This window comes from Prionailurus viverrinus, unplaced genomic scaffold (genome assembly GCF_022837055.1).
Source record: "Prionailurus viverrinus isolate Anna unplaced genomic scaffold, UM_Priviv_1.0 scaffold_45, whole genome shotgun sequence".
In the NCBI taxonomy this organism is placed as follows: Eukaryota; Metazoa; Chordata; class Mammalia; order Carnivora; family Felidae; genus Prionailurus; species Prionailurus viverrinus.
In genome coordinates, this window is record NW_025927610.1 from 1890276 (window position 1) to 1916695 (window position 26420).

Genomic DNA, 26420 nt, shown 5'->3' on the forward strand with positions numbered 1-26420 from the left:
CAGACGTACACGAGGAAACAGTGATCTGAAGAGCGCCTGGGGCACACAGTGGGGAGGTTAGTTGCTCAACTGGGAGAGCGGCAGTATTCACAGAGGGACCTCTCTGGGAATAAAGGAACTGGCAGGTGCCATTTCCCTCCCCGGCCCCTCAGCACGAGCACAAAGCCGCCTGTGGGAAGCAGTGCAACCCCGACACTCAGCACCTAAATTGCTTACACCGGGTCCCCCCCACCACACGTTCCAGAAGAACCACCCTTCCCCAGCCACCTGCGCCTCAGTCCCACGTGGCAGGCCCCCTCCCCCAGAAGACTGGCCCAAGCCCATGCCAACACTGGGTCTCCCAACCTGGGAGTTTTCCAGAACCTCTGTTCTGGTGGAGGCAGCAACAGGTCACGTTTCACAAGCACACCAGAGAGCACCTAAAATGCATCAAACACTGCACACAACAGGCGAAGAAAGCCTCTGCAGACAACCGGCCTGAAGGATAAAGTATCTAGGACGTAAGAGTGTGCACACAGCACACACTGGAGACACTCCCGGAAGCGCCAGGGCCTGGGGAACAGGGAACACTGCACTGCAGGGACCTCTTTTTCGTAAGGCCATCACCCTCAAGAACAGGAGGCATAGCTGACTTCCTAACACACAGAAACAGGCACAGAGACATAGACAAAATGAGGAAACAAAACAAGGCCACAGCCAGACGGCCAAGCAAGACAGATAAAAGTAACATGCCTGGGGCGCCTGGGTGGCTCAGTTGGTTGAGCTTCTGACTTCAGCCCAGGTCACGTGAGTTCAAGCCCCACATCGGGCTCTATGCTAACAGCTCAGAGCCTGGAGCCTGCTTTGGATTCTGTGTCTCCCTCTCTCTCTCTGCCTGTCTGCTCATGCTCTGTCTCTCTCTCTCTCTCTCTCTCTCTCTCTCTCTCTGTCAAAAATAAATAAACATTAAAATTAAAAAAAAAAAAAAGTAACATGCCTGATGAAGTATTTAAAGCAATGATCGTAAGGATACTCATTGGACTTGATAACCACAAATCGAAAACCACTAATAGATGGGGCGCCTGGGTGGCACAGTCGGTTAAGCGTCCGACTTCAGCCAGGTCACGATCTCGCGGTCCGTGAGTTCGAGCCCCGCGTCGGGCTCTGGGCTGATGGCTCGGAGCCTGGAGCCTGTTTCTGATTCTGTGTCTCCCTCTCTCTCTGCCCCTCCCCCGTTCATGCTCTGTCTCTCTCTGTCCCAAAAATAAATAAACGTTGAAAAAAAATTAAAAAAAAAAAAAAGAAAACCACTAATAGATGAGTAAAGAAAAAAATGCAAATATATTACTAAAGACAAGCAGCAAACTATGAAAGACAGAAAAACAAGAAAGGATCAGAGAAAATCTTCAGAAATAACCACAAAACAAGTAATAAAATGGCAATAAATACATATCCATCAGTAATTACTTTGAATGTAAATGGACTAGATGCTCCAATCAAAAGACATAGGGTGACAAAATGGATAAAAAGAAATAAACAAGACCCATCTATATGCTGCCTACAAAGGACTCGTTTTAGACCTAAAGACACCAGCAGATTGAAAGTGGGGAGAAAGAAAAATATCTATCATGCAAATGGAGGTCAAAAGAAAGCCAGAGTAGCAAAATTTATATCAGACAAAACAGACTTTAAAACCAAGACTGTAATAGGGGACAAAAAAGGACACTATATAATAATAAAGGGGGCAAACCAATAAGACGAGATAATAATTGTAAATATTTATGCGCCCAACCTGAAACACCAGAATACAGAAAATAGTTCATAACAAACACAAGAGATCTAATCAATAATACATCATCAAAGCCACATATGAAAGACCCACAGCTAATATCATCCTCAATGGGGAAACACTGAGAGCTTTCCCCCTGAGGTCAGGAACATGACAGGCATGTCCACTCTCGCCACTGTTGTTTGGCATAGTGCTGGAAGTCTTACCCTCAGCAATCAGACAACACAAAGAAATATAAAGCATCCAAATCGGCAGGGAAGAAGTCAAACTTTCACTCTTCACAGATGACCTGATACTCCACATAGAAAACCCGAAAGACTGCTAGATCCAAGAATTCAGCAAAGTCACAGGATACAAAATCAATGTGCAGAAATCGGTTGCATTTCTACACACCGATAATGAAGCAGCAGAAAGAGATATCAAGGAATCAATCCCATTTACAATCGCACCAAAAACCATAAGTACCCAGGAATAAACCTACCCAAAGAGGTAAAAGATCTGTACTCTGAAAACTATACAAAGCTTATGAAAAATTGAAGACACAAAGAAATGGAAAAACAATCCATGCTCGTGGACTGGAAGAACAAATATTGTTTAAAATGTTGAAACAATCTACACATTCAATGCAATCCCTATCAAAATAACACCAGCATTCTTCACAGAGCTAGAACAATACTAAAATTAGTATGAAACCACAACAGACTCCAAATAGTCAAAGTAATGTTGAAAAAGAAAACCAAAGCTGGAGGCATTACAATTTTGGACTTTAAGCTGTGTTACAAAGCTGTAATCATCAGAACAGTATGGTACTTGCACAAAAACAGCACAAAGATCAATGTAATAGAAAAGAGAACCCAGAAATGGACCCACGTATATGACCAATTAATCTTTGACAAAGCAGGAAAGAGCATCCGATGGAAAAAAAGTCTCTTCAGCAAATGGTGTTGGGAAGACAGGACAACGACACACAGAAGAGTGAACCTGGACCACTTTCTTACACCAGACACAAAAATAAACTCAAAACGGATGAAAGACCTAAATGTGAGACAAGAAATCCATCAAAATCCTACAGGAGAAAACAGGCAGCAACCTCTTTGACCCTGGCCGTGGCAACTTCTTACTTGACACATCTCCAGAGGCAAAGGAAGTGAAAGCAAAAATGAACTACTTTTCCAAAGAAGACATCCAGATGGCCAACAGACACATGAAAAGATGCTCAACGTCACTCATCATCAGGGAAATACAAATCAAAACCGCAGTGAGATGCCACCTCACACCTGTCAAAATGCCTAAAATTAACCACTTAGGAAACAACAGATGTTGGCAAGGATGCAGAGAAGGGGGAACCCTTTTGCACTGTTGGTGCAAACGGAAACTGGTACAGTCACTCTGGAAAACGATATGAAGATTCCCCCAAAAGTTAAAAATTAATAGGTAGGTAGTTAAAGAACTATCCTACAATCTAGTAATTGCACTACTGGGTATTTACCCAAAGAACACAAGAATACAAGAACACTAATTCAAAGGAATACATGCACCTCTGTGTTTATAGCATCATTATCTACAATAGCCAAACTATGGAGGCACCCGAGTGTCCATCGACTGATGAATGGATAAAGAAGATGTGGTATATGTTGTATACAATGGAATATTACTCAGCCATGAAAAACGAATGACATCTTACTTGCAACGACATGGATAGAGCTAGAGAATATAATGCTAAGTGAAATTCATCAGAGAAAGACAAATACCATGTGATTTTACTCATATGTGGAATTTAAGAAACAAAAGAGATGAACACGCAGGAGGGGGAAAAAAGAGAGGGAAGCAAACCATAAGAGACTCTTCATGATAGAAAACAAACTGATGGTCATCAGAGGGCAGGTGGGATGGTGGGAGAAATAGATGATGGAGATTAAGGATAACACTCAGGGGGAAAATTAAAACAATGTTTCAATGATTCATTCTATAATCATTGTGAATACAGCTATACGACAATTTCAATGTCAAAATTATTTTTAATGTAAAAAAAAAGGTTTATTCCTGTTGTCAAAAAAATAATCCTATTGAGTGATTTAAGTTCAAAAATAAAAAATAAACGAGCTCAATGCAACTTCCCATCAATTCCTCCCAATCAGTGACTTGGGGGTATCCTTAAGTACGTGGATGCTGTAGCAGCTGTGTTGGAAAAGAATGATCTAGGAGCCATGGTATTGAGGCTGGAGGCTAAGACAAACGCAAGCTTTGGAGTCAAAACCTATCCGGTCCGAACCACACCTCTGCCTCTGCCGATCGTGCGTCTATCTCCGTACCCACCTGCTAGTCCACTGGCCTTCTCCCCTCGGACCAGCGAGCTCCCCCTGCTTGATGGCTCCACCATCCTCAGTGAGCCAGGCTCAACAACCGAATATTTTGGACTTAATCTCACTACGCTGTTCTCCAACCTCATCTCTACACGTTTGATGCCTGGCCCTGGCACTTCCCAGCTGCGTAACCTTTGGGAAGTCACTCAACCACTCTGATCTTCAGTCTTCTCATATGAAAATAGACATAATAATGTACCCGACTCAGAGGACTCTTACTTGTTACACGTACATGGCTTAGAGCGGTATACTAAACTGTAAGAACCTACCAAGTCAAAAATCATAAAAACTAAAACTCATTAAAGCTTTTAGGAGAAAAATATTATTTTCGGTCCAAGACAGACACATGAAATTCTCTAATTCTGTATTCTGTCTGAGGATACAGAAACTTTTAAATTCGTTGAATCAACTTTCTAAGAGATTTCTTAATTTCCTCGCTGACTCAAAAGAAAACGCATACGAGGAATATTTATAAGAAATTAAAATTTTTAACATACTGGCCATATCTTACCCAACTAAGAAAAAATGGTTATGTACTCTAATTATTTCAGCAAGTGTTTACAACTCTGCGCATGTAAAGAAGAAAACACACCTCAGCAGCACTGAAGAACGTGTCTAAGATGGACAGTCCGTAACTTCTGCGGTCTTCGTCATCGGCCACTTCATATTCTGCCTGATGGTAGAGATGAGAACAAAGAAAAATGGTAGTTAAGCTTCACCGGCTTCACAATGTTTCAAATTCTCTGACATACACAATTCGCTTAGGACCCTACGAACCACAGAGTAGCTCTAACTGATTTGATATCGATCAAGGATCTGCAGCTCTTCTTTGGGAAGCGAATGGCAACGAGGGGAGATAACAGTTTTCTTTAAAGGGTGAATAATGCAGTAGAGCAACACATCCAGTAATGCTCTGTCATATTACACTTTCAGCCCTTACATGTGGCCAAGTAAAATAGAATCAAACAAACAGCTTGGGTGGTTCTAGGCAATAGCATTTTAGAAATGCCCAAGAGGCACTTCAGGAGAACCTGAGTGCAGAGCTCCCAGAGAAGCCACATCCCTTCACAGGTGTCAGATGAGGGACCTTAAGAGAGGACACTACCACACAGGCCAGAAAACGGAGGAAAGGTCAAGGCAGAACCTGATCGATATCTAAGCACCTACAAAGGATAGGCAAGGAAGAAGCAGAAGAAAGAGAAGAGAGAAAACCAGAGGAGAAATCATTAAAGCCTGGATAAGGATTTCAAGAAGAAGGTACTCGACAATGTCAACAGACCTGGAGACTCAGGCATGAGGAGGCCTCCGTGCAGCCACCGGCTCTGCAAGTCGGGGCCTCAGAAGAGCAGTGAAACTAGCCAGACGGGGCCGAAGAGGTTGGCGAGGAAACAAAGACCAAAGGAGGTGCGTCGACTGAACCTCACACTTGCTGCTGCATCCTCCCCAACGCAGGAGCCACGGCCATCAGGCTGACGGCCAGCCAGAGCCAGCTTCACGTTCTGGGCTCAAGGGCACTTCTCACCTTGACTGGGAACTAGATACTGTTTACTTAAGGAAACTTCAACTTACATTCTGGATGCTAGATGGCCCGTAATGAGTGGGAGAGAAAGCCCTGTGATTTTGTGACCATCTTTTGACACATCAGCCTGGCAGGCAGCAGTGTCCAGTTATTCCAACACGAATCTAGTCATTGCTGAGCTGGGCTCTGCAGATGTGATTAAACTCTTTACCAGTGACTTCAAGTAAAGGATATTATTTTAGATAACCTGGGCGGGACTGATTCAGTCGGCTGAAAGGCACGTTAAGGCCAGAGCTGAGGCTTCCTCAGAGGAGTTCTACCTGAGGACAGCAGCTTCTCTCCTTTTGGAGGGTTCCCTCCTGCCCTACAGATTTCAGACTCTCCTGACCAGATCTCACAGTCATGTAAGCCAATTCCTCGCAATAAATCTCTTAATAAATATCTCCTCTTGGCTCTGTTTCTCTCACTGAACACTGACTGACACAGAGGCCCTTAATTCAGTCAACAAACACGGAGCAGAGAAGAGAGCGAACAGCCATGCCAGGCAGAGAGATCAGACGCCATGTCTGCACTCCAGAAGCTCCAAGGACCTGTAACCGCCTCCCACAAGGGTGGTTCCAGGAGCAAGTGCCCCACACACGGCCTCATCAGGTGTTATCATCGCCCCACACAGCTAGCACCAAAACCAGACCAGAGCAGAACCTGTCACGCCGGTCAACTGGCGGTCCCCAGTCTCGTAACACCGCCAGGAGGTCCAAACCTGAACCAGCTTTAGCAAAGCAGCTTAGCCATTTTGAAATAAAGAAGAATCATAGGTCCTTAAATTCTTAAAATACAGCAGCTTGGCAAATATAAGCCAATGCACGAAGACATACCCACACTCTACTCCTGGACAAGGGTAGGCGTGCCCCACCACACCAAGTTCTAGCTGGAAAAAAAAAAATTACCTCCTTTCAAAGCCCTGTCTTATTCTAGTAAAGGTGCCAGGGAGGAAAGGGCTGCAGGAGCTCCAGGGAGAATAGGTGAGAGTCTCACACGTTTTTCTGAAAGAATTCAGGTGTACTCCATTCTGTTGTGCTTTGCTTTTTTTTTTTTTTTTTTTTTTTTTTTTTTTCAACATTTTTTATTTATTTTTGGGACAGAGAGAGACAGAGCATGAACGGGGGAGGGGCAGAGAGAGAGGGAGACACAGAATCGGAAACAGGCTCCAGGCTCGGAGCCATCAGCCCAGAGCCCGACGCGGGGCTCGAACTCACGGACCGCGAGATCGTGACCTGGCTGAAGTCGGACGCTTAACCGACTACGCCACCCAGGCGCCCCTGTGCTTTGCTTTATTGCACTTCACAAATAATGTGTTGTGGTTTTTTGTTTGTTTTTGTTTTTTGGGTTTTTGTTTTGTTTTGTTTTGTTTTACAAATTGAAGGTTTGTAACAACCCTGCAACCAGCAAGACCATTGGTGTCATTTTTCCAACATCACTTGCTCATGTCATGTCTCTGTGTCCTATTTGGAAATGTTTGCTATATTTCAAGCTTCTTCATCATCGTTATGCTTGTTATGGTGATCTGTGATCAGTGCTCTTTGATGTCACTTGTAACTGTTTGGGGGCGACATGAACTGCACTCACATGAGGCTTGATAAATGTGGTGCGTGTTCTTACTGCTCCACGGACCGGTCATTCCCTCTCTCTCCCTCTCTTTCCTGGGACACAACAGTATTGAAATTAGGCCAATTAATAACACTACAATGGCTTCTAAGTGTTCAAGCAAAAGAAGAGCCAATCAATGTGGCAAACTTGTGTTTTGTCTTATTGTGAGACACAGCCACAGACACCCCAAGTCAGCAACCCCCACCATGGTCAGTCAGCAGCCATGGACACCAAAGCGAGACCCTCCACCAGCAAAAAGATGACAGCTTGCTGAAAGGTCAGATGACAGTTAGCATTTTTAGCAGCAGAGTATTTTTTAATTAAGGTATATACGTTGTTTTTTTAGAATAATGTTATTGTACAGTTGATAGATTACAGTATAGTGTGGACATAACTTTTTTTTAATGTTTATTTATTTTTTTGAGAGAGAGTGACAGAGGATCTGAAGCTGGCTCCAGGCTCTGTGGTGACAGCAGAAAACCCGATGCGGGGCTTGAACCCACCAACCATAGGATCATGACCTGAGCCAAAGTCAGGACACTTAACCGACCGAGCCACCCAGGTGCCCCTAGACATAACTTTTATATGCAACGGGAAACAGAAAAGTTCATTTGATTCACTGCATTGCGATATTCACTTGTAGGGAATAAGTTTAAGAATTCCCTGAGTTTGCACCAATGGGTTAACAGGACTTAGGCCGGAAAGCCACCACAGGGCGAAAGTGCCCCCAGCATAGAACAAAGCATGGAGCGGAAAGCCGCTTCCACAGGACGAAAGCGTCCGAGAACGGGTAGAAGTGGAAAGCCCCACAGCAGGATGAAAATGTCCAGAGCTAATTAGCAAGAAAAATGCCTTGTCAACCCTGAGGTGGCATGCTCTGACACTGCCCCTAGATAATTTAAGATAAACAGACACGGTGCCTGGTGCCTGCAGTAAACAGCCGTCTGCTCGGTGCCAGGACTTTGATTTGTGTTGACCCTAACCCCTAACACTGCATACCTTTGGAACCCCCTTCCTCTCACACACGAGTTAATGATCACTGTTTTATTGTCTCTTTCTGCATGTCCATCACATTTGTAAGCCTTCTGATCCTAGTAAATACGGAGCAAGGACCCTTACTCTGGGCTCTTGTCTCCTCTCCAACATTAGCCTCTCTCGTGTTTAATTCTGCATCCACTCTCTTGCTGGACAAGAGAGAACTCCAGACTCAAAGTCTGCAACATTCGCTTCACTGACATGGTCTGGAACTGGACCTGATCCGCAATATCTCCAAGTGTGCCTGCGCTGACCATATGTTAGAAGGAGGGTCACCTGCTTCCAGACCCCAGCTGGCCCCAGACAACTGAAACCCGGAAGGCAAAACTGCAGACAGCAGGGAATATTATATAGGGACTTCCATACCAAGGTAACATGACACCAAGAAACTAGTTTACCCCCTCTTACCATCATTGCCAAGGTCTACTTAACTTAGAGAGATCTAAGTTTTGTTTTGTTTTGTTTTTCAATGTTTATTTATTTTTGGGACAGAGAGAGACACAGCATGAACGGGGGAGGGGCAGAGAGAGAGGGAGACACAGATACGGAAACAGGCTCCAGGCTCTGAGCCGTCAGCCCAGAGCCCGACGCGGGGCTCGAACTCACGGACCGCGAGATCGTGACCTGGCTGAAGTCGGACGCTTAACCGACTGCGCCACCCAGGCGCCCCGAGAGATCTAAGTTTTTAGATCGAGTCTCTTAATTTTCAAAAGCACAAGACTGGGTGGTTCAACACTGAGATAAATTGCTCACCACTACGTCTAGGAATTTGATGTATATCTTTAGATCATGTCTTGTATCACAGAATTGCCTGAAGAGAAGTCTTCCTATTGGCTGCTTGTCACAAAGGCTGTTATAATCCTTTTCTGGGTGGAGAAACGGGATAAGAAATGAACAAATACATTCATTACAATTCAGAAAGTGATTTTCTGAGCCTGCCATTTTCACCTGATAAAATAAAATCAATAATAGTATTTGCAGTGTTTTTTTTTTTAACTACTGGTTTGTTTACTAATCTAGACTGGGTTATCATGAGTATTTATAACCCCTCCACAGAGCAAAAGGTAGCTGGAAGAATTGATAAAAATGTGTGAAGCAAACAGGAAATGTCCCTGCTCCCCTTCAAAAGGATTTATGTAGGGGAGCAGTATTCCCTGGGGAACTGAGCAGTCAAGATCACAGTGAAGGAAAAAGGGGGCAAGAAAGAGACCTGGCCCCGTCCTTGTAGAGGCCTACCCCCCCAGTGTGTTTGGGACAAATTTTATGTGGCGAAATACATGACAGGATGTACTAAATTACATTTTTTAAAATTCTTTGCCATTTTGCTACCATTTTACACTTTTACAAGTTACAAACATTATACATTCTTAATTATTTTTTTTAAAGACACACACTGAGATTTTATTTTATTTTAGAGAGAGAGAGAGTGAGTACATGTGTAAGTGGGGGGGGGGGGTGGTTAGAGGGAGAGAGAGAGAATCTTAAGCAGGCTCTATGCCCAGTGCAGACTCCTACTCTGGGCTCGATCTCACAACCATGAGATCATGACCTGAGCTGAAATCAAGAGTCAGACACTGAACCAACTGAACCATGCAGGTGCCCCTCTGCTTAATTGTTTTTCAACTGTGTTTTTTTTTTTCTTTTCAGTGGGATAATATGTTATATACCTTAACCTTACCCCAAACACTGATACTGTTTTGAGAACAAGGCACTAATATTTAGTCAAAGTATCTAGAGGGATATAAAACAAAAATGATGGGAGTGTCAGGGTGACTCAGTTGGTTAAGTGTCCAATTCTTGATCTCAGCTCAGTTCTTGATTTCATGGTCGTGAGTTCAAGTCCCACAATGGGCTCCACTCTGGGCACAAAGCCTACTTAAAACAAACAAACAAACAAACAAGCAAGCAAACACAAAAATGTTATGTTCAAAATAGGCTAATTTAAAAATTGAGAAAATCAGTTGCTCTGAACTTGAACGTTATGTTCAGGTACTCTTTTTTTTTTTTTTAACGTTTAAACTTTTTTTTTTTAAACGTTTTTAAACGTTATTTTTGAGACAGAGAGAGACAGAGCATGAACAGGGGAGGGGCAGAGAGAGAAGGAGACACAGAATCTGAAACGGGTTCCAGGCTCTGAGCTGTCAGCACAGAGCCCGATGTGGGGCTCGAACTCACGGAGTGTGAGATCATGACCTGAGCTGAAGTCAGACACTTAACCGACTGAGCCACCCAGGCGCCCCTCAGGTACTCTTAAAGTGGGCCTAAAGCTGAAGAATTAAATAAAATTTGTGAAAAATAAGCAAGCCATAACAAATTCCTCAATTAACAGGTTTGTTAATGCCAAGTAATTAGTGGAATCTAAATCCGACTTTGGATCGCTGAATTTGCATATAGAAAAGGATACGCAAGGATGTAGATATTTTGGTTGCCAGTGCATAATCGCTTGTTTCAACAAACAACAGTTTTGCAGAGGAAGGCGCTGCAAAGCTGATGGCCAGAGTTCAACATGTGCGGTGGGAGACCCCTGTGGGACATCCCGGGTTTAAGCACTGCTCCATAAGGACACCCGGGGAGCTCAGTCAGTTAAGCCTCCGGCTCTTGACCTCAGCTCAGGTCATGCTCTCAAGGTTTGTGGGATCGAGACCCAAGTGGGGCTTCGTGGAGACTGCTTAGGATTCTGTCTCTCCCTCACTCTCTGACCCTTCCCTGCTCTCTCTCCCTCTAACCCCTCCCCCACTCACGTGCACACGGGCTCACTCTCTCTCTCTCTCAAAATAAATAAACTTAAAAAAAAAAAAAGTTTTGTTTTGTTTTAAACAGAACTGCTCCAGAGCCCAGATGTGGGGAGGAGAGCGACACAGGAGGAGGAAGCCACCGCAGCGGGTCAGGAGGGAACAGCGTGGCAGGGAAGACAACGTTACGCTCCAGCTTAATCTGGTTTATCTGGTAAAGCCAAACACCTGAAGTTTACGGGGGTGGGGGCGTAACTGTGGGTACATAGTTCAGATTGTTTTGCATTTTATATTTATATCATCCTTAGATGCTAAAAATACTTGATTAGAGATGGATTCCATTCAAACTTTCCAAATTCATTTCTTGATTACCCTTAATTTCATCCGCAACTCTGTTAGATAGGAGTCCTTACTTGTAAAGGAAGCTACCTAAATGGCTCTACAAGTCTTAATTCAGGTTCGGCAGGAAGAACATAAGATCCTAAAGCTCAGATACTGTATAAATTTCTATCCTAACTATAAAATCTCTGAGGAAATGATCACATGATGCAAGCCACATTTGCTGAAAGATCTTTAAAAACATAAACACAGGGTAAGAGCCCCTTGGATGTTTCTGGAAGGAAGCGGGGCAAAATCAAAGAGCATGAGGAGGTCTAGGACGAGGCCGGGTCATGTGACACGCGCCTCGCTCCGTCTGGAAAATGACGCTGCTGCCCTCTGCCCACAGCGCTGGGTAAGGGCAGGGCCTGGGGGGACTCCCCACACACACCTGGCTGAACGGGCTGTCCATGAATGGGAGTCTGATTCTGGGGACAGGCCGGTCCTGCAGCGTGGTGAGCAGGCAGCAGGGACGTTCAGACTGGACAGCACTGATGTGGGCACCTCACGGGAAAAGGTCTAATTTTACCCAGTCCAATCGTCTTAGGTTGGCTCAGGTACATTAGCAAAAACGATGCATGGCTCCAAAAGACCTTAATTCTAGTCTTCCCCTTGTATTTGGGTGGTGGGAACATAGGTGATTATTTAGTCAATAAAGTCCTTTTTCTATTTCAAAATATTTCATCACACAATTTTCTCCATCCTGCAGTAATTCAATATTTTCACACTGATGACATTAACAGCAGAACCCTAGAGAAATGACAGCAACATCACAAAACCCGTGGGAAGTAATATAATCAGGGAATTAAAAAAAAAAATGTTTCTCTAAACCAGTCGAAAACAAACCTGGCATTTAAATAATCCCAAAAACTGTAAATCTATTTCCTTTTACCTTATCTGGCTCACAATTCTATTGATGATTTCACCTTACCATGCATTAGATTTCACATGTTACTAAAATCAAACACCATAAACCACAGAGATGTGCCACGAAGTATGTGTCAGAAGCAGCAGCCTCCCTCTTTCCGTCTTCCCGTCAGAAGCCCTGGTCCTGCAGGAACCGGAAGGTCCAGCTTCTTCTTTTGACCTCTCAGAGGCTGCACAGTGAACCACCTACTGTCCCGGCCATGGGTGAGCAGACGCCCCACAGGGAGCTCAGGCCACAGAGAGGGGAAGAGCCCTGCCGTGGTAGACAGGGACAGGGAGGGCCAGCGCCGGGAGACTTCCAGGTCGGAGCCCTCAGGGCACCAGAGTCAAAGTCCGCTCCCCGAGAGGCACTCTCCCATGAGCAGCATAGGGAGGGGAGCCAGCCACATGAGACACTGGGGTTTCTAAGTGCACCAAATTCTGAGGCAAGGATGAGCCACTTACCAAAAGCTCTCTTGCTTACTTCCAAAGTGATCCTCCTTCAGTAAAAACACTAACTCTACGTTTTATAGCTCATGGATTCTCTACAAGCCACCAATTTAGAACAACCAAAGGATAAACATTAGAAAGACCCAGCATGCGCCTACTACTGCACTAAATCAAAAGCACGCGTAAACTAATAAAATAAACGCAGAGCTGCATACAAAGTAGAGGGTATCTGAGTGGAAACATTGTTTTATTCAGTGAGAAAGTCGGCTTGTACATCTTCCCTGAAGCAACTGCACTGACGTCGCCAATTCACCCATTCCTTCCTTCATTCACTTCACAAAACTGTGGGTGAAACAGAGACCTTGACCTTGGGATAAGTCCAGTGGCCGCTTGACCTCTCCGCTGACATGCCCACCAACCTGGGGCCACCCTGGCCCTCAGTTCTCTGGACCCATCCACTCCCCAGACTGCGCACAGACCCCCCCTGGCTGTTCCTCCTTGGTCTGCTTTGCCCGAGCCACACCAGGATGTGAGGTCCTCTGAACCTGGTCAGGGGCCCTTTCTCCTCTTCCTGTCTCTAGGGAGAGCTTATCCACTCCCAGTCATGACTGCTAAACGCCATTGAGACACAGATCTCTCCCAGACCCAAACTCTTCCGATCTCTAAACATGAATGTGCCCCTTCCGTCCAAACAGAGCTCCTCACACCACGGACCCGATCTCAGTGGGTGGACCAGACGTGGAAGCCACCCTTAGCACCCCACCCTTCCCACCTCCACATGTAAATCCAACTGATTCTACTTCCTAAACATCTCTCATGGCCATCCAATTTGGTCCCCTCCATCCCATGTCAAGCTGCCACCGTTTCTTGCTCACACAAGGGCGACAGTCTCTCCCATGGCCTTCCTGCCTCTCTATCTACCCTGTCAATTACATGCCTCACCCTGAAGCCCGAGACACCCTCCAGAGATGTGCGTCTACTTACATCGTCCCTCCGCTGGAACTCTGACAACGCCACCTTCCTAATGAGATGAATGCCTTTACCAGGCCTACAAACCCTGCCTCCCTCCTCTCCTCTCATCCAGTGCCACTTTCCTTCTCCACCTCTCTGCTCTGGTACGACTGGCCTTTCCGATGTCCCTGGGAATTTGCCATGCTCCGTCTCACTTTGGGGCCCCTGTACTTACCCAGCAGGTGAGAACTTTTCCTTCAGAGGGCTTACTGCAATTTGTAATTATGCTTATTTCTGCAATGATTTATTTCATAACTATCTCTGCCAAGAGGTCAGAAGTCATGTCTGCTTCTTAGCCACTGTTATTGGTGGCACCATTCCCAGTGCTTGGTACATAGAAGCAAATAAATGCTGACATTTAAAAGTTAACTAATGGACTGGTACACCTTAGGCTCATACAATGTTATCTGTAAATTATATCTCAATAAAAATAAAATTAATTTTTAAAAAAATGAAAATAAAAATGAATTTTAAATATAAAATAAAAATAAAAATTAACTTTTAAAAGCATGAAATGGCGGGGGGGAAGGTTAACTAATGGGATATTTAATCTCATTTACTTCATTCTATGTACTAAAAACTACCCCCAAAGAATCAGAAGTATACAGAGGTAATTTATATGCAAATATACATGGATATATTTCTATGATCCTATGAATATATTCAATAGCATAAATAACCCCAAAGTAAAGCTTATAATATCTTAATTATAATGCATGCGTCAAATAATGGAATCAATCTTTGTATTAATCACTTGGGGCTACATGCAGAGAAAAATTACTATTAACACTATGGATCAAGTATCAGTTGACCCAAAGAAGCATGGCCAATAATCACATAAAAAGATGCTCGACATCATTCGTCATTAGTGAAATGCAAATCACACCGGCTAGGCTAACTATAATGAAAATAGCATTGGCAAGGATGTGGAGAAACTGGAACTCTCGTATATTGCTGGTGGGAATGTAAAATGTGCAGCTGCCTTTGGAAAACAGTTTGCCAGTTCCTCAAAAGGTTAAGAAAAAGTTAAGCTTAGAGTCACCATCTGTAATAGGCTGAATAACAGCCTTCCCAAGGTATCAGGTCCTCATCCCTATAAATACGACCTTATTTGAAGGAAAAAAAAAAAAAAAGAGAGAGAGAGCCTTTGCAAATATGGTTAAGTCAAGGATCTTGAGATGGACGACTGTCCTGATTATCTGAGTGGGCCCTAAATGCAAACACGTGTATCCTTACAAGTGCCCAGAAATAAACATTCACGTTCACAGTCAGTTGATTTTGATAAAGCTACTAAGACAATTCAACAGTCATTCAATGAATGGTTCTGGAACAACTGGATATCCAATGCAAGAAAATGAAACTGGATCCCTTAAAAATGGCTAAAATGGTAATTTTAATGTGTACTGTACCACGAACACAAACACTTGTACATCAATGTTTCTAGCAGCATTATTCATAATAGACAAAAAGAAAAAAAAAGGAAGCAACTCCTCTATCAACTGATGAATGGATAAACAAGAAGTGATATAACCATACAGTGAAATGTTACTTCCCAAGAAAAAGGAATTAAGTACTGATTCATGCTACCACATGGATGAACCTTGAAAACATTGTGTTCACTTCTAGAGAGATGATTAGTTGGGTCATGGGGAGAGGAAATTTTAGTATATTACTCTTCTGTCCTATATAGAACAATGTGCACGTATTACTTCTTAAAAGAATAACACCTAACGAATGGTACAGTGCCCGATGTGGGCCCCAGACTGGCACTATTTACTCACCAATGGAACATCTAAGCTCGCTGCACTGGCTGACAGGGGGCAGCTTCAGCATTTCCCTCCATTTTTTACTACGACCTCTTTTTTTGCCATATCCTCCTAAATTGGGGGAAAAAAGTATTTTTTTAATGATCAGAAATATCCAATATCTGTTTGAGTAGTTCGGTACCCATCGCGAGTGAAAATACAGTCTTAAAACAATTGGTCTTATCTAGAAGTCAGCTTGACAGAGTATAAAAATCCCAAGTGATACAATTAGTCACCGGCTCTATCATTTAGAAACTGTATGACCTTGACCTTCTATAAGTAACTCTGCTGAGCCTCGGCTTCCAAATTTGTAAACAGGACGTAACATATCATACATGGTTGCATACCTAGTATGAATCAAACACCTGCAAAGTACAGGAAATACAATCCCACCCCTTCCATTCTAGTGCGGGAGGTTTTAAAAAAACAACCAAAAAGCAGTTAATGATAAGTGATTAAGATGTTAGCCAATCACACAGTGCTAAGTGGTATGAAACAAAGTCAAGCAAGGTGAAGGTGAGATCAGAGAAGGCCTCTCAAGAGGGTCAAGCTTAGGCAGAGGCGTGAAGGGTGAGAGAGTGAGTCTCTGGAAGGTCTGGATGAAGAGTGTCCCCTAGACAGACAAGACTGGTAGGAAAAGCTCTCAGGTCGTGTTTTGAGCAGATGGCAGGCACACTTGCGGTAAGCGGAGCATAGAGAGGCAAGAGTCTCTATGTTGTTTGTACATCTGAAACTAAGGTAACGTTGTGTGTCAACTATACTCAAATAGAAGAAAATCTTTAATAGATAAGTAAAATAAAAATCTAAAAAGATAATATTTTAGAAAGATCTTTTTAAATAAGCGCCTTAAAAAAAAATTTGGAACGCCTGGGTGACTCAGTTGGTTACGCATCCTACTTGGGCTCAGGTCATGATCTCATGGTTTGTGAGTTCGCTCTGTGCTGACAGCTCGGAGCCTGGAGCCTGGAGCCTGCTTCGGATTGTGTCTCCCTCTCTCTCTGCCCCTCCCCTGCTCTCTCTCTCTGTCTGTCTCTCTCTCTCAAAAATAAACATTAAAAATAAAACCTCAGAGAAATTAGAACCTTCAATTTTAAGCATTCTGAGGAGCTGAAATTTTACCAAATTTCCTCCAAGAGAAAACATCACAGTTTTGGTGAGTGTGATTGGAAAGAATAGGGAAAGCCATGTTCCGGGAGGTGACGAGCTCGGCCTTGACCACCGTGAGCAGAGAACTGAGAGAAAGCCACCTGGAGGACAGCGGCATGGGTGAGCTCAGGAGAGAAGGCCTGGCTAGAGACGCGGGCTCGACGGCAGTCTGCCAAACAGATGCTGGCTGGACACGCAGGGGCTCCTTCCGCGGCCTTTTTGGTCCTCTTACCACCCCTCCACCACCCCACTTCAACTGGGACCGGGACTCCAGACTTGTATCGCGACTGTAGACTACACGGAGGTCCCAGGACACCTCAAGGTCAACATGTTCAAATCAGACTCCATTTATCTTCCCCTCAAATTCAACCCTCTTTCCACACACTATGCCTTGAGTGGGCTGCCTACCGTCTACCAGCTGAATGGAGCTGGAAACTGCAGCACTAATTCTCTCTCTGAAGTGCCCCACCCATTTATTCAGAAAGCATTTGCAGCTGAAGTCCCGGGTGCGGGGCACTGTCCGGGCACCAGGCACACAGTGGAGGGTCAGGTGGCCAGCGCTGCCTTCAGAGGCTCTCCTGTCCCCTACTCTCCTTGCCCACGCTATTAAAAGATCATTAGCCTCTTCTTCTGACTGGCCTTCCTACCTCTGGTCTTCCCTTCCAGACCCTCCTCCATACTGCCTTCCACGGTTACTTTCCTAAAATGCAAGTAACAGCCCCCTCCTGAGTCGAGGGATGAAGCAGAATAGAGCACAGCCCTGCCTACCATCATTCCACAGGCACACCATCCCCGAGCCACACTGTCCACAAAGGTCCCAAAGAAGCAAAAGCAGGTTCCATCCTGGACTGTCACTCTGGGCTTATTACTGTAGGCAAATCTCTACTCAGCTCAGGCAGAACCACCCCCACACAGCCTGCCCCGCCTTCCTAGGGAGATGCAGGGACTCCTGCCTCTCCATACCTTTTGCATCTTGAAAACATCTTCATTAAATCTCGATGGCAGGTTCTAGGTTAGTGGCCTCACTCTCAGTGTATCTCCAGCATTCAAAAAATGATCGAAGGAATAAATAAATGGACCTCCAGGTGCCCAGCACACTACGAGCAGTATACCGCACACAGCAGACACTAAAGGAAAAAGCTGGAGATGCTGACTTACAGAGTATGGGTCAGAGGAAGGATGATGCTGCCAAGGTCTAAGAGGAGGAGGAAGAAGTTAGTTTACGGAGTATTTATTATGTGCTGGGCACCTTTCCAGAAGCGTCATAAATATATTGACTCATTGAATCATCCCTTGTCCTATGATGAAAACACTACTACTATTCGATTTTCTCAGATAAGGGACCAAAGCAAATGGGTCACATAACTTGTCCAACATGCCACAACCAGTGAGATGCGTGGGTCTGCCCCACTCCAGGAATCCTGTTTAATCATTACTGCTATTAAGAAGAAAAATGGTGTAACAAAGCCTTTTTTTAAAAGTACACAAACATTTAAAATAATTTGCCGTAAACGCATTTACAATTAAATCATGTTGTGAAATGAAAATAATATTAAACCAACATTTCCCAAACGTTGGAAGTGGTTATGGTGACGGCCCTAATACCACGCAGCCCTTATTAGCACTGACTGTAAGCTAGCCACTCCGCTAGAAGATCCCGGTCTGCTCTCACTAGATCCTCCCATCAACCCTACAAGGTGAGTACTGTTGCTATACAGGTGCAAAGTTGTTTCAATCCTAATTTTATAGGTGAGGAAACTAAGGCACAGGTATGTGAAATAATTGGCCCAAGGCATTATAAGCAGTAAACAGAGAAGCTGGGATTTGAGCCCATGTAATCACACTGGCCGAATGGGGACATCCCCTTTGTCACAATAGCTCAGTTTTTCTATCGGTAATTAGGACCACCAAGGGAAATGCATCCGGTGACCAAGAACTGGACCGAACAGCTCTCTGGCCTACAAATTCTGCTGGATGTTAAGAGGTTTAGGACTTGGTTTTCTTTTCTTTTTTTTTTTTTATTTTAATTTTTTTTTCAACGTTTACTTATTTTTGGGACAGAGAGAGACAGAGCATGAACGGGGGAGGGGCAGAGAGAGAGGGAGACACAGAATCGGAAACAGGCTCCAGGCTCTGAGCCATCAGCCCAGAGCCTGACGCGGGGCTCGAACTCCCGGACCGCGAGATCGTGACCTGGCTGAAGTCGGACGCTTAACCGACTGCGCCACCCAGGCGCCCCAGGACTTGGTTTTCTACTATGAATACCATAATTGTGTTTATAACATATTCTGGGATATTATATACCATCCTAGTACAAGACACGCAGAAAATCACAATCATTAACTTGGCGTGTGTTATCCCAATCCATTTGTAAATCTGTGTGTGTGTGTGTGTGTGTGTGTGTGTGTGTGTGTGTATGGCTTTGAACACTATATTGCTTTAGAGGAAGATTCTTTTTTGTTTTGTCTTGTTGTTTTTATTTATTTTTGAGAGAGAGACACACAGACAGACAGAGCACGAGTAGGGGAGGGGTAGACAGCAAGGGAGACACAGAGTCTGAAGCAGGCTCCAGGCGTTGAGCTGTCAGCACAGAGCCCGACGTGGGGCTCAAACCCACAAACCGTAAGATCATGACCTGAGCCTAAGCCAGACGTTTAACCGACTGAGCCACCCAGGCCCTCCTGGAGGAAAATTCTTAACCTGGCATCCACAGGCCGATATCAGGGTGTCCCTGAATTTGGACAGAAAAAAACTCACATTTAGCTTCACTAACTTCTGGCCAAAACTCATCATTTCTGTCAACCACAAATGTAGGCAAGAGTACCACAATATTAGTAGTACCTGTGACTTTATCACCAAGAAAATTTGGATTTTTCTATCATGTTACAGTTGTCAGAAATAACTCAAAATGTCATTTACACTCACACTGCTTTGAAATTACAACGTTGGTGCCAGATCGTCCACAAGGGCTCCGGTGACGGGGCCAAGCAACCCCTAGGCAGCTCTGTGCCTGGTCGTTGATCGTTCAGACTCCAAATGGCAGGTCCCACGCTCTCACGCGGATTGTCTAGTGACTCCCTACAACTGTGTTGATGGACGCACGGAAGCAGCTGTGTCAAAGGCCACCCCACAGCTTCAAAGCCCCACTCGGACTAAACAATGACACCCTTCATACGGACAGATCTTTAAAGGACAAGCCTTTAACTTGCCTAGGTATTGCCTTGCTGCTTAACGCTCGGATAACAAAGCACTTCTTATAACACTAATCCATTAAATTTTACAATTATTTCAATATAATTGACTTCTGTTACGATCATATGTATACTATTTTATTTAGATTAAGAACTCCTACTCTAGAGGTTGCTAAATTAGCAGGAATGGTGTGTTACTGCATACACCACCCTACAACTTTTCCTACACAGCTCAGGCCATTTTGACACAGATTATCCACTTGTCCCAGGTGGGCTCCATGCTCCTCCTACCCCCAGCCCCCAGCCTCCAGCCTCGTGACCTTTGCCTTCCTCGTTTCACGGCCCAAAAAGCTCTTCCTCAGCAAAGCTAGACCCCTCATCTCAGGTCTTTTCTTCTGGCCACCCAATCTGAACTTTCATGTCCTACCCCCACACCTAACCCTTAGCATCCCCCTTCTCTGCTTTACTGTCTCTTCTTAGCCCTTATCACCGTCCACCATGCAATCTACTTAATGTATGCTATTGAGGACCTGTGTCTTCACAAGATTAGAGACACCTTGAAGAGAGGGGTTTATCTGTGCTATTCACAGTCATAATCCCAACAGCTACACGAGCACCTGGCATAAAATAAGCATTCAGTAAATATTTGGTGAATAAATGAATTTGTTTTAAATACTATATAAATATCCTATTTATCTATTTCCCATTAATAGTCCTTTAATGTTCCTGGTTTCCAGTCTTACAAATAATGTTACAACAAATATTCTTATAAATGTCTTCTTTACCACCATTTGTGCAGAGTGTAGATCTAGAAGGAGAGTTTTTGACCTGGGACATTGATGAGTACTTTTCACTTGTTCTCCGAAACCGTTGTCAGTTACCATGATTTCTTAAAATACAGCACACACACTGGGTGTAATTCCCTTGATAGGAGCCACTCAGGGTTGCTTTTCACACGTACTGTTAAGTTTGTAGTCAAAAATAAGACACGTTCTCTTCCTTGAGTTTAAAACAACTTTGGGGGGCGCCTGGGTGGCGCAGTCGGTTAAGCGTCCGACTTCAGCCAGGTCACGATCTCGCGGTCCGGGAGTTCGAGCCCCGCGTCAGGCTCTGGGCTGATGGCTCGGAGCCTGGAGCCTGTTTCCGATTCTGTGTCTCCCTCTCTCTCTGCCCCTCCCCCGTTCATGCTCTGTCTCTCTCTGTCCCAAAATAAATAAACGTTGAAAAAAAAATTTTTAAACAACTTTGGTTAGTCAGAAGAAGAGCTCCATGGAGTGGAGACGCTGAGACTAAGCTAAATAAACGTAATTCACTTCCCTCTTAATATCAGTTATAACCACAGGGCTCCAGAGTCTTCCATAAGAGTCTTCCCAAACTCTTATCGTACCACAGAGTTGCAGACACAAATGTGATGGTGAGAATCAGGCATTCATGTTGAGCAGGGGGCCTCTCAAAGGTACACTCTGGTCACTGCATTCAGCAGGAAGCTACCTGCTGAAGCTGGCAGAGCCACCATCAGCCTGGGTTCTACATGACTGAACAACAGCACTGCCACCCAGCTGGACCATCTGCCTGGACTCTTGCAGGACAGAAAGAACTTCTACTAAGTTGGAGATTACACTTGGGATCTATATGTTCTGTCAGTTCAGCCTACCCTAAATAGTAAGGTGTGCTTTGATGAACAGGACAGCACTAGCATGGGACTTGGAATATTAGAAGATAAAAATGAATATGGCTGGATTTATCTGAAAATAAAATTGTTTATTAACATGCTCACCACTGACTTACGTTTAGTAGCAACATCACTTAGTCAACTCAGAAGACAGTAAGAACCACAAAGAAAAAGGACCTCTGCAAAGCACAAAGTCAACATGCTAAAACTTGCACATTTTATTTACTCATAAAAGAATTTCTTAGGCCCTGATGTCTTCTCTTATTTTATGTACAATTCTTATTATTTGGCTTTGATTTCCTATACCACAACAAATTAGAAACAGAAAGTTACTAAAGAAAAAAAAATACTTGTAATAGGTAATTTATAGATAGATCTATGTGACAGCAGCTTGAAAGAATAGCCACAAAACAGCATAAAAAGGAAATGTGAGCATTCAAAGCACAGCATCGAGGCCACCTGGTATGGGGATAAAGAGGCACATGCCACAGGCCTTAGAGCAGCTTTTAACATATGGAGGATCATAACATGCCCTTAAGTTATCCAAAAGAAATTAATTTAGGCTGTATTTAATAAAGGCAGAAAGGGTGCACTGTAGAAATGCCAATTTTAAAATGTCAATGCTCAAGGAAGTAAACCCTAAATGACTCAGACACCTCAGAAGCTAGAATAACATATTTCCTGGTTTCAGAGAGCAAAGGTTTCTATGTATTTCATGAAATAAATGTCTTTCATTGAACCAAAAGAAAAAAATCCACCAGTCCCTCTCCAAAGCCCTGGTGGCCTATTACCAGAAATACATGCATGAGGCTTCCAAGAAGGAGATTAAAGATATCCTCGTCCAGTACAACCAGACCCTGCTGGTGGCCGATCCCCGGGGCTGTGAATCCACAAAGTTTGGCCGTCCTGGTGCCTATGCTCACTACCAGAAAGTTTACCAATAAGCCCATCATGAGGATCAGGGTTCACCTTTATAGTAAACAATTGTCACAGGACTTAAGGTTTAAAAAAAAAAAAAACAGGATGGAAATTCTGACACCCGCTACAACATGGATAAACCTTAAGGGCATTATGCTAAGTGAAATAAGCCAGTCATCAAAGAGACAAATACTGTAGGATTCCACTTACATGAGGTATTAGTAGTCAAACCATAAGAGACAGAAGCAGAATGGTGGTTGTCAGGGACTGGAGAGAGGGGAGAATGGGGAGTTATCACTGATGGGACAGAGTTTCGATTGGAGAAGATGAAAAGAGTTCTGGAGGTGGATGGTGGGGATGTTTGAATAACAATGTGAATGTTACTTAATACCACTGAACTGTGCACTTAAAAATGGTTAAATGTATTTTACAACAACAAAAGTTTTTTTGAAAAAAAAATCTACTCAAACATTATAAAGTCGCTTGTTGTTGACTATATCCATGGAATCTATAGCGATGTCCCTCTTTCGTTTCTGAGATTAGTAATTTGTGTTTCACCCAAATTGTCCACTTTATAGTCACCCAGAAGTGAAAACAGATATGCAACAGTCCCGAGACACAACAGTCTTGATAAGGGTGTTCAACGTAACTGCTAATCCTGCCGGAAACTCAGCACACAGAGCTATCACACTAGAATGACATATCCAGGTCCCAGCTTGCTCCTTTGGGAGACTCCAGGGCTATTTTTCTTCCTCACTGCACCCAGTGTCAACATTTACCTAACCCAACCAAAGCAAGAGTCGGGGACCAAAAACCGCACTGGGCCTACCCCAGTTCTTTCTCATCCCATGATAAAATCACAGGGATTTTGTTATTTCACCAAACAGAAAAATGGAAAAGGAGGATGGAGAGGATACATCAGATTTCCCTGCAGGTACCTTACTCGATCAAGTCTGTTTCCACCAATACTTCCTGGGAAAGGCTATTGCAATGCAAAAGAAGCAGGGTGCACCATCTTAGAATAAAGGGTGGTCGGCCAACCACCAGATGTGCTTATTTAAAACTCAGTACAGTGTTTCGCTATTCCCACCCAACTATGTCAATGAAAATTTTGCCCTGGTAACTTCTGTCCTAGGAGAGACGGAACTCCAACAGGTACTCTACTCTTCCATACCCTTAACTGCATGGTCCACATGGGGCTTTACTTACATACAAGTGCCCTCATCTTGTCTGGCTCACTGATGACCCATTTCCCTCATACCTCCCACAAGTCATCTTTTTCCAAGTATTTCTCTAAAAGGTCTGTGAAGAGGAAGGAAGGGATTGGTGAACAGGCAGCCCCAGTGCTCCTGATGCAGAAGAGCCAGCAAGGTATACCAGTCTCCACCAAGGAAGGGCACAGGCTGGGGCTGCAGGTGCTGAAGAGCCCTGGCCAGGACTCCAGGTTCGGTTTGGCCTCTGGCCCCCGAGCCAGAGTCCAGGACAATGATAGGTCACTTCCCAGAGCCACAGGCTGACGGAGAAGCAGCATACCCTTCCAGGCCGGGTTCTCCCTGTGTGAGTGAAAATGGCTGGTCATAGGATATCTATCCAGTGATGAAGCAGGAGCAAAGCTGTGACAGAAACAGAGCTGGCATCTCCTGTGTCATTTTCTTGGTAAAGTTCCCTAATTTCGATTTCCTGAGTCATACGGGCTCATCAGTTCATATGAGCTCAAGTTAATGATTTTGGTGTACTGATTTAACTCTTCAGAAGAGAAATAGTGACAGCAAAACACTGCATGGTGTCCGTCCAGCACATCCTTCCAGGTTATCAGATTCTAGCCTTCCTTGCCTCTGAGATGTTGTGCAGCTTTCTGCAAACTGTGGGTGACAGGCAGACATGGAAGCTGTTTTGTCTGGTAGCTCCCATGCACTTCTCTTCCCTCTGTAGGAAAATCAGTTTGCCTGGATTTGCAACAATTCCTTTTGCCATGTAAACTTGAGCCTTTTGACTTCATTTGAATTGATTATAACATCTGCCTGGCTCCCTATGTAGGAGTCAAATAAAACACATGTTCATTTTACTTTTATCTATATGAGCATAATTTTACCTTTCTCTAGCAATTTTAAGATTCCTTATTCCAAGCCAAGCTATATCCATGGCATCGGTAGTGATGTCCCTTTTAATTTCTGGTATTAGTAATTTGTGTCTTCTCTTTTCCTTAGTCTGGTTAGAGGCTTACAGATTTTACTAATCTTTCAAAGAGTCAGATTTTCACTTTATTTCCTGTCTTGGGTTTCACTATTTCTACTCTAATATTATTCCCCTTCTTTTGATTTGCTCTTCTTTTTCTAGTTTCCTAAGGTGGGAGCTTAGATTACTGATTTTAGATCTTCTGGGTTTTTTTTAAGTGTTTGTTTTAATTTTAATGTTTACTTTGAGAGAGAGAGAGAGAGAGAGAGAGAGAGAGAGAGAGAGAGAATGAGCAGGGGAGAGGCAGAGAGAGAGGGAGACACAGAATCCAAAGCAGGCTCCAGGCTCTGAGCTGTCAGCAAAGAGCTCGATGCGGGGCTCGAACCCATGAACCATGAGATCATGACCTGAGCCGAAGTCAGAGGCTTAACCAACTGAGCCACACAGGCACCCAAGATTTCTGTTTTAATATATGCATTTGAAACTGTAAATTTCCCTCAAGCACTGCTTTTGCTATGTCCCACAAATTCTGATGTTTTGTTTTCATTTTCACTGCGTTCAGAGTATTTTTTTAGTTTCTCTTGAGATTTCTTCTTTGGCCCCCATATTATTTACAAGTGTGTTGCTTAAACTCCAAGTATTTGGGGATTTGCCAGCTGTCTGTTATGATTTCTAGTTTAATTCCACTGTGGTCTGAGAGCAGATATTGTACGATATCTATTCTTTTAAATTTGTCACCATGTGTTTTATGGCCCAGAATATGGACTGTCTTAGAGAACGTTCCATCTAACCTTGAGAATAATGTGTATTCAACTTCTCCTTGCAGTTCTATCAGTTTTTGCTTCATGTATTCTGACTACGTGTTGTTAGGCACATACATACATTAGGCACATATGTTGTTAGGCACATACATGTAGCATATAAGGATTGCTACATCTTCTTGGAGAATTGACCCTTTTATCATTATGTAATGCCCCTCTTATTTTTTTTAACGTTTATTTATTTTTGAGACAGAGAGAGACAGAGCATGAACAGGGGAGGGTCATAGAGAGGGAGACACAGAATCGGAAACAGGCTCCAGGCTCTGAGCTGTCAGCGCAGAGCCCGATGCGGGGCTTGAACTCACTGACTGCGAGATTGTGACCTGAGCCAAAGTCGGCCGCTTAACCGACTGAGCCACCCAGGCGCCCCTGTAATGCCCCTCTTAATCTTTGATAACTTTCTTTGCTCTGAAGTTTAAACTGTGTGAAATTAATATAGGTACTCCCACTGCCTTTGATTAGTGTTAGCATGGAATACCTCTCTCCATCTCTCTCTTTTTTTTTTAATTTGAATTCAAGTTAGTTAACATACAGTGTGGCCTTAGCTTCAGGAGTAGAACCCAGTGATTCATCTCTTCCATGAGCATCCCAAAAGTGCCCTCCTTAATGCCCACCACCCATTTAACCCATCTCCCTACCCACCTCCCCTCCAGCAGCCCTCAGTTTATTCTCTGTATTTAAGAGTCTCTTATGGTTTGCCTCCCTCTGTTTTTATCTTCTTTTTCCTTCCCTTTCCCTATGTTCATCTGTTGAGTTTCTCAAATTCCACATATGAGTGACATCATATGACATCTGTCTTTCTCTGACTTATTTCATTTAGCATAATACCCTCTAATTCCATCCACATTGTTGCAAATGGCAAGATTTCATTTTTTTCATCATC

General features: G+C 43.9%; 1 protein-coding gene across 4 annotated transcripts in view; it reads right to left on the reverse strand.

Annotated features, from left to right (window-relative positions):
- GRK4 (G protein-coupled receptor kinase 4) overlaps positions 1-26420 on the reverse strand; it is a 93848-nt gene that overhangs the window by 48826 nt on the left and 18602 nt on the right. For all 4 annotated transcript variants that reach the window (XM_047847209.1, XM_047847211.1, XM_047847212.1 and 1 more), the window contains exons 2-4: positions 15591-15686; positions 9086-9198; positions 4724-4804 (exon numbers count right to left, since the gene is read on the reverse strand). In XM_047847209.1, coding sequence (XP_047703165.1) covers positions 4724-4804; positions 9086-9198; positions 15591-15686 — 290 coding nt within the window. The remainder of the gene's footprint in view (positions 1-4723; positions 4805-9085; positions 9199-15590; positions 15687-26420) is intronic.